Source organism: Polypterus senegalus, chromosome 15 (genome assembly GCF_016835505.1).
Source record: "Polypterus senegalus isolate Bchr_013 chromosome 15, ASM1683550v1, whole genome shotgun sequence".
Classification (NCBI taxonomy): domain Eukaryota; kingdom Metazoa; phylum Chordata; class Cladistia; order Polypteriformes; family Polypteridae; genus Polypterus; species Polypterus senegalus.
Window position 1 is genome coordinate 30,965,574 of NC_053168.1, and position 13,783 is coordinate 30,979,356.

General features: G+C 37.2%; 1 protein-coding gene across 2 annotated transcripts in view; it reads left to right on the forward strand.

The window, feature by feature from the left end:
* zgc:63863 (uncharacterized protein LOC393372 homolog) overlaps positions 1-13,783 on the forward strand; it is an 87,000-nt gene that overhangs the window by 32,219 nt on the left and 40,998 nt on the right. Inside the window, exons 3-5 of one of the 2 annotated variants that reach the window (XM_039736929.1) lie at positions 1,520-1,600; positions 4,305-4,491; positions 8,300-8,401. In XM_039736929.1, the coding sequence (XP_039592863.1) occupies positions 1,520-1,600; positions 4,305-4,491; positions 8,300-8,401 (370 nt within the window). The remainder of the gene's footprint in view (positions 1-1,519; positions 1,601-4,304; positions 4,492-8,299; positions 8,402-13,783) is intronic. The other variant, XM_039736930.1, reaches the window with a different exon arrangement.

Genomic DNA, 13,783 nt, shown 5'->3' on the forward strand with positions numbered 1-13,783 from the left:
CTTCCTCTCAGTGATCTTGTCCTGTCACTCTACTCTGTGCAGTAGTATTTAATCTTGGTTCCTATTAAGAAACACTAGCATGTTTCCCTTTTCAAGTTTCAGGCAGGATCTGAGGTATGTAGCAATGTTTCCTCCTGAACTGAAAATTTGCCGGGATGGGCAACTAGTTGCTGGTATGCAAAGATACTTTTTTACCACCTTATTTAGAGTGGGAAAGTGTACATGATTCTTTCTTCATGTGTCGTCTACACTGAAACCAAAATGTGTCAAAACGATGGGCATGACAATTTTCTTTGGTAAGAGTTGCTCAGCGTTTGAGTTCTCCTTCATGTTGTTTCCCTGTCACGGGGCAGAGTCACGTGAAAACACAAGTGGACAGTACATTGGCACACACTGGGGAAAGTATTAATAGGATTTAACTCTGTGAAGGCTGAACGTTTTTTCGGAGCTGTCCTCACACAGGCACCAGCCACTGGAGCTAAAGGCTGATCTGGTGAGAGAGCAAAGCAAATGTAAAAAGCAAAATACTTAGTAGACAATGTTTTGCATATTATTGCTGAATTGGACTCTGACCTTTCGTCCTCCGATTTTGATGCAAGTGATCTGGAGATCGAAATGAAAGTGATGTACCAGCATCAGCTGATCAGTCCCCAGCTGATTATAGTGCTGAATGTGTTTGTGTAGTGGCTAACAGCTCCGTGAAGACACCCACCTCAAAAATTGTTTAAAAAAAAAAATGCTAACAGAATAAAAAAACGGAAATAACCAACATGGGCAAGACTATGTCGATTTAGAGATTCTGAATGTCGGGTTTGATTAATTTTCAATTATTTGCCCTGCTCTACTGGTGAGCATCAACAACTTTCCTTCTGAGTCCTCTGAAATCTTGTTTGATTCACCACAAATCTGTGTGGTGAAGATCAGACTTTGATAGTGAAGACCCAGATTGATGTTTTCTAAATAGGGCAGGGCCTCCCACACTCGCACCTGATTGTCATCCCATTTATTGAAACACCCGACTCTAATTTCTCCTTTGAGTGAACTGAGGTGCATTTACTTTTTCACACACAAACAATGGATAATTTTCCTCTTTTATTGTTTTTACGTAATTTTTTTAAACTCAATTCTCTTTGTCTAGTTTTAGGAGTTACATAAAAATCTTACAACATTTTATATCATATTTATGTAGAAATAGATTTCTAAATGGCAACGATGGAAATAGCAATTCATTGATTGGTTTATGACCAATGAGCCTAAACAGACTCTTTCTATTTCAGGTTAATTTTTAAGTTTGCTGAGTTAAACATTTGTCTTCAAAGAATTTTTTTTTTAATATATTTATATGTTTACATATAAAATATATATTGCACCATTCTTCTTCTTGTTGTTTTTTTATTGCTTTTTATACAAACCAGGGATTCCTTGAAAGGTTAATATAAAAATTACATTCCAAAAATTATGCATTTAAACTTTTTTTTTTGTTTTGTTTTTAACATATATAATATATTTATACACACAGATAAAGACATTCGAGAGGGCCATAAGGATTTCAACCAAGTGCTACTTGATGTCAGACGGTCTATGAGGCGTTTCCCAAAAGGTATCTTCTTTAGTTTTTGAATCAGTATGAATTCTTAATCTAAACTGTAATCTGTTCATATCCCATAACATTTTTATTACAGAAAATACCACTATAGTGAAGTGACAAAGCTTTTATTGTTTATGTTTCTTAGTGTAGTGTAATTTAGATCTCCCGAATGCAATGAACTGTTGACTGAGATGTTTGATCACATCACCTTGATATTCTAACTTATCTGATGTTGACAGAATGTCTATATATGTAAGATTATTAATATATTTTGCTTTTGATTCACACTGAATACCCTTCATGCCATTGTTGCCACACCTTTAATCTCCTAGTTTCACTAGGTGCCATTGAACTGCGGAGGTTTGGTGCTAATTCACTAAGGAATCCCTAGGATACATTTGTAATAAGAAGACACTTGTTTTGTTTCCCAAGTCATATAAAACCATAGGAAATGCCAAATTGAGGTCTGTTAAGGAGGAATAAAGCATTTATATATTGAAAAATTCAACTGCTCCATTAAGCAAGATGTGGGAAAAGATCTATGCTGCAAACGAGTTAACCTCAAATCTTACCTTTCACTAGGTTATTCAATCTTTCTTAATATTTTTCCCTCAGAGACTGTCTCTGTCACAGTTATATGAAAAAAAATCAATATAATTTTTCATAACTGAAAACACTTCATAACTTTTATAATTGTTAATACTCTATGTGACAGTATTTTTGCACAAAAGATGAAGTATTATGCAAATACAAAACGCAAATACAAAACCCAAAGTAAATTATTCCTTTGCTTTAGCCACCGCGTGGCGAAGAGCCAGTCCTGCATCCCTCCGTCCATGTATTCCCTTTAAGCAGAGTGGTGCCTCTGAGGCTAGGAACCTGCACCCCGGTTCAAACCCATAAATGCTAGAAGTGACTCTACTCCTTTGGGCCCTTGAGCAAGGCCCTTTACCTGTAATTACTTCGTCCAGGGTATGACGTTAATCTGCATCCAGCCCTGCAAGCAGATCCTCCAATTTACAGGGAAAATTTGGGGATTAATGGCAGGATTGGCATTCAAGCCACCGTAAAAAAAAAAACTCACACTATTCCTGTGTGATGCTGAGGTGTCACCCATTACACTCGTGTCCCAATTCAGGTGGTTCGTTATGAGGTGGGTGCAGCAACATGCTATCAGCACATGTTCTCAACCTGTCTCTCTCTCTCTCAAGAGAAGAACCTGTTCTCTCTCAGGAAGTACAGATCCTTGTGGACTCTCTTTCCCTTTAATTTATGGTAACTGAGTCAGATCACTCCAAGCAATTTTAAAATCGGATTTTTGGTATCTAGGAAAAAAGGTAAACTTTATTATTGTGTTTTAAAGTACTTCAGATACTTGATGTATTGGAGTTTTTCTGAGTACAGCTCAGGTTCCGACTCCTTTACTGAACATAGGATCACACAAGGTTCAGTTATTCTTTCTACTCTTGTCTATCCATATAAGAAAAGATTTATCAAGAATTGACCATTCAGTCCAACATATATTTTTTTATTCACATAGCTTTTAAAAGTATTGTCAGGGTGTTATTTGTAGGAACCAAAGTGCTATATACGCCATGTGCAAAAATCTACCTAACGTGTGTGAAATTTACCTGTAACAATCATTTAACTTGTGCCCTTACATTCTGGTTGAAGGATTTATTGTGAAGTATCAATCAATATCTTCCATACTTTCTTTGTGCTTAATTTTGAATACTTTCTGATGTTACCTATTATTCTTCATTTATCTTTTGATGATAGAATGAATTTCCTTCAATATTTCGTAATGTTCCAAATTTCAGTTAACGGCATACTTTCTGTTCTTCCAGCCCCACATCTATTACAATCCTCTGGCTGAGTAATCTACAATCATGAACTTAGCTGCTGCTTTACTGATGTTAATTTATAAAGTTAATGTGAGTGACACACAACAAATTAACATGCAGCCAGTCTTACTTTTTTAAGGCATTATCTCCCCTGAAGGGCTAGACGGCAGGCCCCCTGGGTTGTAGCAATGCCTCGGATTCGCACAGGGCAGTATAGGACATGAAGTGCTTTGACTCGGCCCTTTTGGGTTCCGTGTGTGCCACCAGGGGGTGCTGCAGGGACTGGGAAGCCCTACTTCAAGGGTTTCCATCTCATCCGAAAGTGCTTTCAGACCATGTCTTTGGAGCACCTGAACTACTTTAGTCCCAGGTGGGAGATAAAAGGAGCTGCCTGTCTCACATGGACGAGCCAGAGTCATGAGGAAGGTGATTGATGCTTGTGTGGAGGAGGCAGTGAAAGACTAAGAGAAAGGAAGAAAAGAGTTGAGCTGTATTGTACTTGTTGCTGTGGTAGGAAATGTAATAAAAGACTTGTGGGCTTTTAAACTTTTGTCTGTGCCTGCTTGTGTTAGGTGTTTGGGGAACTGGAGCAGCCCCTGGTGTCCACAACAGGTATTTTTAATTTTTTGTGTACATGTAGAGTGTGTTACAATTTGTCTAGAAAAGTAATTGAATTAAATATTCATACTGTATCTAACCTTGAAGTTTTTCATTTGTAAACTCATTTATATATTATTGTTTCTGATCTCTAAAGTTGTAGCTGGTAAGAAATTTAGATTAATAAAATGTAACATATATTTATGTGTACATCAACAACTACACAAAATTGATCTTAATTTACACTTGTATGATATTTCTTTTTGTATCTATAGGAATGAGAGATGATCAAAGAGAAGTCCTACAGGAACAGCTAATTGATATAATTCTGTGTATTTTGAAGAGGAACCCTCAGCTGCATTATTATCAAGGATATCATGACATTGTTGTTACTTTTTTACTTGTTGTTGGAGAGAGGATGTCAATAGCTATGGTGGAAATGCTTTCTACTCACCATCTCAGGTGAGAGGTTCAATTGATTACCTGTGCATATAATTTTATAGTAGGCTTTTGGTGTTTACAGCTTTTAGGGTTCATCTGAACGAGAGTATAACTCTGGGGAATTATTTGCCAACATTGTTAATATTACAATTTTTTTCTGGAGGCCGGAGGGGCGTTAGTTGCGACATTTGCCGGCTAGGTGTGTGTACTAGACTGCCCTCTGCATCATTTGGTCAAGCGACATCCTTGGAAAAAGGTCTGTAAGGTCAGTGTAATTTCTTTTCTTGAAGCCTCATCTTGTCGATTTTGTGATGGCAGACTGGAAAGAATAATATGTTTGCATCAAGCTCTGTTTTCTTATGCGGAAACAGCTTCAGTAGCTATCACAAAGCTTCAAGAGACTTTCAAAGAAGAAGTTTTGAGCCAGGCAAGGGTTTTTACCTTAAAGTGCTGAAGCGATTGTATGATGCCGTGCAGAGAAAACGACCCGAATTGTGGAGATCAGGTGATTGGCTTCTGCATCATGGCAACTCTCCTGCCCCCACAGCATTAAGTGTGCGGCAGTTTCTCACGAAAAACGAGAGTGAAATCGGTCCCCATTCCCCTGGACTTGGCACCCTGTGATTTTTTTTTCTTATTTCCAAGAATGAATAGGAATACTTATGTACATGTGATTTCTCAGTTTTTTTATCTATACTAATAAAAGGCAAAGCCCTCACTCACTCACTGACTCACTCACTGACTCACTCACTGACTCACTCACTGACTCATCACTAATTCTCCAACTTCCCGTGTGGGTGGAAGGCTGAAATTTGGCAGGTTGATTCCTTACAGCTTCCTTACAAAAGTTGGGCAGGTTTTATATCGAAATTCTACGCGTAATGGTCATAACTGGAAGCAGTTTTTCTCCATTTACTGTAATGGAGATGAGCTTCAACGCCGTGGGGGCGGAGTTTCGTGTGACATCATCACGCCTCCCACGTAATCACGCAGTACATAGAAAACCAGGAAGACCTCAAAAAAGCGCTCAAGAAAACATGCATTATATAATTGAGAAGGCAGCGAAACAATAAGAAGCGAGCGAGTGGCATATACTACCATATTCATGAGTTCTGCTACTTCGGAAACAAAGCACGATGTAAACCTACACTTTAAATTAAGTTCATAGACAGGCTGCGCTGGCGTTTGTAATTTAGTGCCTGCCCATATAAGGCCGTCCGTCAGCGGCAATCCAATAGCAAACTGCCACGGGTAAATATTCACGGGTGAAGGACTGTGCTTATGGAGAGGAAGATGAGATGGTCAGGGTGGTGTTTGACACAAACTCAGCGAAACTGCGAGAGAAAGTTTTAAGTGCCAGGACTAAGGTAACATTAAATACAGCCATGGACATAGCACGAGATGGCACCAGCACAGCTGGGAACCTTCGATGCATGTACACCGAGTGGCTCACGTGAACTGGCGCAGTGCACAGATAAAAGCAACAGTTCCAAAGAGGCTGAACAAAACCAATTACACAATTGAAAAGGCAGCAAAAATATGAAGCGTCTCATACATACAAGCATATTCATAAATCCAACTACTGCGGAAACAAAGCACACGTTGGAAAAAGTCAATGTCCGCTAAAGGAAGACAGTGTAAAAAAACGTGCATGCAGTGTGTCAGGTCTCAGATAAAGAAGAAGACGAGCTGTTTATTGATGCAGTAAGAAAGCGAATCGATGAATGAAACCTGTCATCTTTACAAAGATTGACAAACACGGAATGTAACTTGAACACAACACATCCTACAAATACGAACCTGATTGAAAGAAATAATGATAATCAAATCCTTGATGACAGCAACACTCAGTAACACTCACAAAACAAATACTGTATATTGACAGTCATGTTACGTTATTTTTAAAATGTTCCCTTTTCTTTTTCTACCTTTTTTACACACTACTTCTCGCTGATCTGGCGGGTATATATATATATGTATATATATATATATCCCGCTCTACATACTCTAATAATGGATACTTTATTCGCCATCAATGATTGTTTTGGTAAAGCCATACTCAGTGTATTCATTAGATGAACGGTAAAAAGTAAGAGCGAGGAGGATGACTTATTGAGGCATGCAGGCTGTAGTGCTTGGCGTCAACTCTATCTGAATTGCGATCACATTTGAAAAATATATCTTTTCAAGTTCTATTTAGTCCATATGTGTCAAACTCAAGGGCATGGGCCACATCCGCCCGGCGTGTAATTATATCCGCCCGAGATCATTTTATATACTGTATTATTGTTATTAAAGCCGGGTATATGAAGCGCTGGTAACACAATAAACTACAGATCCCATAATGCAGCGCTTCAGCTGCCTTGCATCAGGGTAACCTGAATGCAATTCAGAAGATACAGAAAACAGCATAATTAAATAAGAATCTGACACTTCAGCGGACGTTTTAACCCGTGCACAATCACAAAGTGATTTCAAGTGAAGCTGCTTTTATGGGAGACACAAATGCACCAGTTCACCTTGCCCCACTTTCCCTGTTGCCAAGTACTGTTAAACCAAGTCGTCACTACGGTGTTCCCAAATCGCACTTTGCTGATAAACTGAGCGCACTGCGCACTGAGTTTGCACGGCGCTTTGGTGACTTTGATGAACAAAAAAAGTCCGTCTACATGCGGTTCGAACCTTGTGCATGTTTGGTAGCACATATCTGTGTGAGAAGCTCTTCTCAGTGATAAAGACTAACAAAACAGCACACAGCAGTCGCCTCACTGATGAGCACCTGCAATCCATCCTGAGAATCTCCACAACACAGAACCTCACAGCAAACAGAAACGAACCTGTGGCCAAAAAGATGCCAGGCGTCCAGCTCTAAAATGACATATGAGCAAAGACAACTGAATGATTTGATTTGTTATTGCACGTAAGAGTCAACCGTTTTAACAAACAGCGTATTGCACTGATACGAAATAGCTGTGTGTGTATATATGTAGATATGTATGTATATGTATATATATGTTTATATATGTGTGTGTGTATATATATATATATATATATATATATGTATTTGTGTGTATATATGTGTGTGTATGTATGTATATGTGTGTATATATGTGTGTGTATATATGTAGATATATATGTATGTATATATGTGTATATGTATAGATATGTACTGTATGTGTGTATATATATATATATATATATATATATATATGTTTATGTGTGTGTGTGTGTAAATATATATATATATGACAACAACACTCATCACTCACAACAGTGACAAAACAATTACATTGACAATCAGGTTACGTTATTTTCAAAATGTTTCCTTTTCTTTTCATTGCTTCTTTAACACACTACTTCTCCGCTGCGAAGCGCGGGTATTTTGCTAGTTTTTAATAAATTTGCAAAAACCTCAAGTAAGCTTTTTTCACGTTGTCATTATGGGGTGTTGTGTGTAGAATTCTGAGGGGGAAAAAAAGTAATTTAATCCATTTTGGAATAAGGCTGTAACATAACAAAATGTGGAAAAAGTGATGCTCTGTGAATACTTTCCAGATGCACTGTAATTCCAACTTACTATGTACTTTTACTATTTTTGTTTCTTGCTTTTCTTATATTTTGAATATTAGTTACTTTTATTGAAATGCTATTAGATTTAGTCTGGTAGAATACATATATATATATATATATATATATATATATATATATATATATATATATATATATATATATATATATATATATATATATATATATATATATATATACTGTATATATATTTTTTAATATATATATATCATTTATATTGATCATTTTTTACATTTTAAAGGGATTTTATGGATCCTACCATGGATAGCACAAAACATATTTTGAATTACCTGATGCCAATTTTGCAAGACGTAGACCAAGACCTTCATGATTTTATGTGTAGGTAGGAATGTGTTTTTTTTTTTTTTTTAATAATATGTGTTTTTTTTTATTATTATTAATTGAAAAAGAATAATAGATCATTAAATAATAATTGTTTCACTTTTGATGATATAAAATAAATGTCAAGCAACTATATGTCGCATAACTTGAATAATACAGGGTGGCCCAGATCTAATTATGCAGATCCAGATCGTCTGGATGACTTTGATTTATGCGGGGGCGATTCCAGTTCGGCGCAAAGGCGATTTTTCATGTCATCAGTTTGCACACTTCTCGATGGTCTGGGATTTTTTGGGTGATTTTCTATGTAATAAACTTAATAAGTTATAGCGTAATGAAAATTGCATAATTAGATATGGACCACCCTATATAATGACAAATCTATGTATGCAATAACTGTTAAATTATCATTTATTTATAGGTACAAGTTGTTAAAAAGAAAAAGTCTTTATACTTTATTCAGAAGGAAGAAGTGGGGGTTTGGTTGAACAGTGTGTTTTCTTAAAAGGCTGCTGGAAAACATAATCATTTTAAGTTTCTACCATTTTTTATTATATTTTAATATGTCCAATGTGTTTACACTACTGGTCAAAAGTTTTTAGAACACTTCAGTTTTTTCATTGTTCATGGAAATGCCTGCAGTTTAATGTCTTAATGTTCCATGAAATCAGGGCATAGATCAAATAAACCATGGTAAATAAAAAATTAGTCAAGGAATCATTAATTTTACAAAATGTTTTTCAAATTTTTGATTCTTTAAAAAAGCCACCTTTTGGTATTATAACAGTCAAACTGCGGTAACCCTTTTGATTCAGAATGCCAGTCACTCTGTGCATGTCACCAACTCTGTACCAGGAAAAGAACCCCAGACCATCACGCACTTCCTCCTCTATGTCTGACAGTTGGTGTCACACTGAGGAACCATCCTTTCACCAACTCAGTGGCATCTAAAGAAGGTGGATCTGACAGAGATGATGCTTAAGGTGTTCTTAGGCTGTCAGAAAGAGCAAAGCAATTCAGAACAGTTGACTGTAAATTTTGGTGTGTAGCATGGCTCAGGAAGCAGGGGGATCAAAAAAGTAGGTAATGTTAGGGTAATGTTAGGACCTGAGAGAGATACAGAAATTCTAGGAGATGGCTGTTTTGGGAATAGCCAATAGTTCTTTTCTGACTATCACAAGGTCATTACACTTGCTTTTTTTGGCCACTGTTAAGCTGTGCTTGAAGCTGTGGGGCTCTGTGGCGCCTATCACGCAAGCTGGAGACTCTCAGGAACTTGTCTTCTGATTGAGTTGTGACTTTGGGTCTGCCAGATCTCTTCCTATCAGAGTTCCATCTACAATTTTTCTAAATAAAAGGCCTACACTTCTAATGGTAATAATGCTTTGTCTTATTTCATTTTTTAGGCAGGCAGAGTGGCGCAATGGTTAAGTCTTTTGGACATCAGACCCTGAGGTTGTGGGTTCAAATCCCACCACTGACATTGTGTGACCCTTTGCTCCAATTGGGGAAAAAATATAACCAACTGTATCTCAAGTGTTTTAAGTTGCTTTGGATAAAAGCATCAGCCAAATAAATTAACGCAAATGTTAATCATTTTCCAAGTAGTACTTCAGAGGGTGTAGTAACAGTCTGTTCCAGCTTTGCTTTAAGACAGACAGAAGGTTTTTAAGTAATAAACAGAAGATGGGACACCTGTGCAAATTGTTTGTTTCATCTTACAAGGCTTAATTTACTTATTTTACTTTAATTGCTGCAGAACATCTATAGGTTGTAACCCATTAGTTGTTCAATGTCAATTTATTTATATAGCACATTTAAAACAACATAGGAATCCATCCATCCATTATCCAACCCACTATATCCTAACAGTCACATAGGAATGCTGTGGCCAAAGTGCTTTACAATAATAGAATTAAAAAAAAAACAAATATCATAAATAGAAATAAAATATATGAACATAAATACAATACATATAAGTAATGTTCTATAATCACAATGAGGAAACCATCAGTATTACTGAAGGTCATGGATTGCAAGTAAATAGAAATGAGTCTTTAATCTTGTTTTGAACAGTTCAATTGTAGACGACTCCTTTTATATGATGAGGTAAAGAGTTCCACAGGCGAGGAGCAGCAGCTGCCAAAGCCCTGTCCCCGTTGGTTTTACACTTGGTACGAGGGACAACAAGAGACAACTGACCAGAAGATCTAAGCACTCTGGATGGCTGGTGTAAAACACACAATTCAGATAAACAGGCAGGAGCAAGCCCATGTAAAGATTTAAAAACTAGCAACAAGATTTTAAAATCAATGCGGAAAATGACAGGCAGCCAGTGTAAAGAAGCTAAAATAGGAGAAACAGAGTCATACTTTCTTGCCCGAACCAGAAAGCGAGCGGCAGCATTCTGGACCAACTATAACCTGCGTATCAGGGATTTTCTAATCCTAGAATACAGTGAGTAATCAAGGCGAGAAAAAATAAAAGCATGAGAAGCTTTCTCCAGATCCCTAGAAGATAAAAAAGGCTTGATCTTATCTAATAGACAAAGCTTGAAAAAGCAACTCTTGACTACAGAATTTACTTGTTTCTCAAAAGAGAGGTTACTGTCAAAGATAACACCTCAATTATGGACTTGAGGTTTGCAAAAGATAGAGAGAGAGCCGAGAAGTTCAAGACCAATTTGGGCTTTAGCTGATGGACCCACTATAAGCACCTCCGTTTTTATTTTGATTCAGATCAAGAAAATTATTAGCCATCCAGGATCAGAAAGACAGTTGTGCAGTTGATTTATTGCAGAGTTGCAAACAGGAATATAAACCTGTGTATCATCCGTATAGCAGTGAAAATAAATGTTACATTTCCTAAAAATAGCTCCAATAGGATAAGGTTATATAGAAAATAAAATGGGGCCCAAAATAGATTCCTGAAGAACACCATATTTAAGTGGAGCAGTAGACGAAAAAGAGGAATTTAAAGTCACTGAAAAGTGTTATATCAGTTAAATATGACCTGAACAAAGGCAGCGGACAGGTTAAGGAGGAGAAGGACTGCCGCGTCACCTGAGTCAGTAATAATAGAGATGTCATTGAATACTTTCAGGAGGGCCGTTTCAACACCATGAAAACGGCTAAAGCCAGATTGGTAGATCTCAAATAAATTATTGGAGTTAAGGTGATCGACCAATTGATTATAAATAATTCTTTCTAGAATTTTAGCTAGAAATAGCAGTTGGGGAAATTGCGCGGAAATTGGCTAAAACTCCAGAATCTAATTCTGCCTTTTTTAGACAGGGACAGACCACAGCATGTTTAAAAAATGAGGGCACAACCCCTGCACTTATAAAATTATTGATAATGGCTAGTAAAGATGGGCCCAAAACATCAAAGGCTTCCACTAAGAGGCGTGGTGGTACTATATCGAGAAGGCTGGGAGCTGGTGTAAGGGTGTCAATAGTTCTTTTTAACTGTGAAAGTGAGACTAGATCAAAGGATTCTAAGACAATGCTTTGTTTAACAGTAGGAAGTTCATAGCCAGTTTGAACAATGCCACAGCGGATGGTATCAATTTTGCTGACAAAAGAATGATAGAAACTGTTCACATGAATGAACATTGCTATTTAATCCCATCACAGAATGAGGGTGAATGGCCGCATTAATTGAATTAAATAAGACCTTAGGATTCTTAGAATGACGATATCCTAAATCAGCAAAGAAATCTTGTTTAGTTTTCTTAACTGCAGCCTGGAAGTCAAATAGAGAAGTCCTAAAAATCTGTTTAGAAACAATCAGTCCATCTTTTTTCCAACGCCGTTCTGCAGTTTGACAGGCGCAGCAATCTCATAGTTTCATTTAGCCAGGGAGCAGGTTTTCCCTTATTATTGTGTATCTTGGGTGGAGCAATTGAGTCTAAAACGTTTTACAAGAAGAATTCAATTTTGACAGAATCATTATTACCATTATTTTGGACATGCAGATCAAGACTAGAAAATGTTTTTAAAATTGGATGTAATAGAATTTAAAAAGCGCAAGCAGCGTGGGGGACAGCTAGTAGTCGGGATATCAACAGTAATAATCAAATCCATCATTATAGAAAAGTGATCGTGAAACATCACGAGTAAGAACGAGATAATTTTCGATTGATAGCAAACATAAATGTTAAAATCACCAACAATAAATACTTTGTCATGGGAGAGGGTGATATCAGCCAGGAGATCAGAGAATTCAGAAATGAAGGTATCATTAAATGCAGGAGGTCTATAAACCACGGCAAACAACAAAGAAGAGGAGCTGCACACTTCGAAAAGTTGCAGTTCAAAGCTGCTAAACGTAAGGATCGGACATAAGAACAACTTTTAAAAACAGTGGTGATGACCCCACAATGACGAGTCAGCCGCAGAGAGTTTAAATATGAATAACCTGATGGTAACAAGTCAATAAAACATGAAGAGTCACCATTTAAAATCCAGGTCTCAGTAATGAAAAAGAAATCCAGATTATTTGAGGTAATAAAGTCTTGCAGAATAAAAGTTTTATTAGACACTGATCTCACATTCAAGAGAGCAGCCTTGATAGAGGTAGAAGAGCTCGTTGCGGGATGAGCACAGGTGAGCGTGCGGAGATTAGCAGCGTTTACTGCCCGAGAGCTCACCGAGGAGGAGTAATGCCGCCTTGAAATGGAGAACTTAAATCCGGTGTCCAGCGCCCATGAACCAGGGCTGGAGTCCTATGCAGGAGAAGATGTTTCATAGACGACTCGTAGGCATTGGAAATCCAAGCTCTGGGACTTGAGTCGGCATTGTTTAACAGCAATTCTGGCTCTTTATCCACGACGGCGGCTGATGCGTTTGCGTCTGCGAGGGGCATTCAACTCACTGATACAGGTGAAGAAGTCAGGAGATGAATAAAACAAAGGTGGAGGTTCACATAATATCCCATCAGGAGATGAAAATTGAGAGGAAAGCAAGCCAGAAAATATATGCTAAGTAAAGAGTCACGATCGTAGAACAGTGGCCGTTGGGAAAAATTAAAACATAAAAACAAAATGAAAACATAGATTTAAACCTTTGGCAGTTTACTGCTTACCTTATCACTATTTTAGGTCTTTAATTGCATTTCAACTGAGTAAATTTGATGAAAAACTGGAAAAAGTGAGGTATTACAAATCTTTTGACCAGTAGTGTAAATATTTAATATATAATTCTATTTAAAAAAAAAAAACTACTCCTCCTCCTCCTCTGTTGATCTTCTAACTATACAAATACTATGGTTTTGTAAAATGACCACATAATCATATGACTGGCTACTGCAAAACTTGCTATAAAAACAAAGAACAATGTCAATCACCAGCACAATAGCCTATAACTATTAGACAGGTCAGTTTA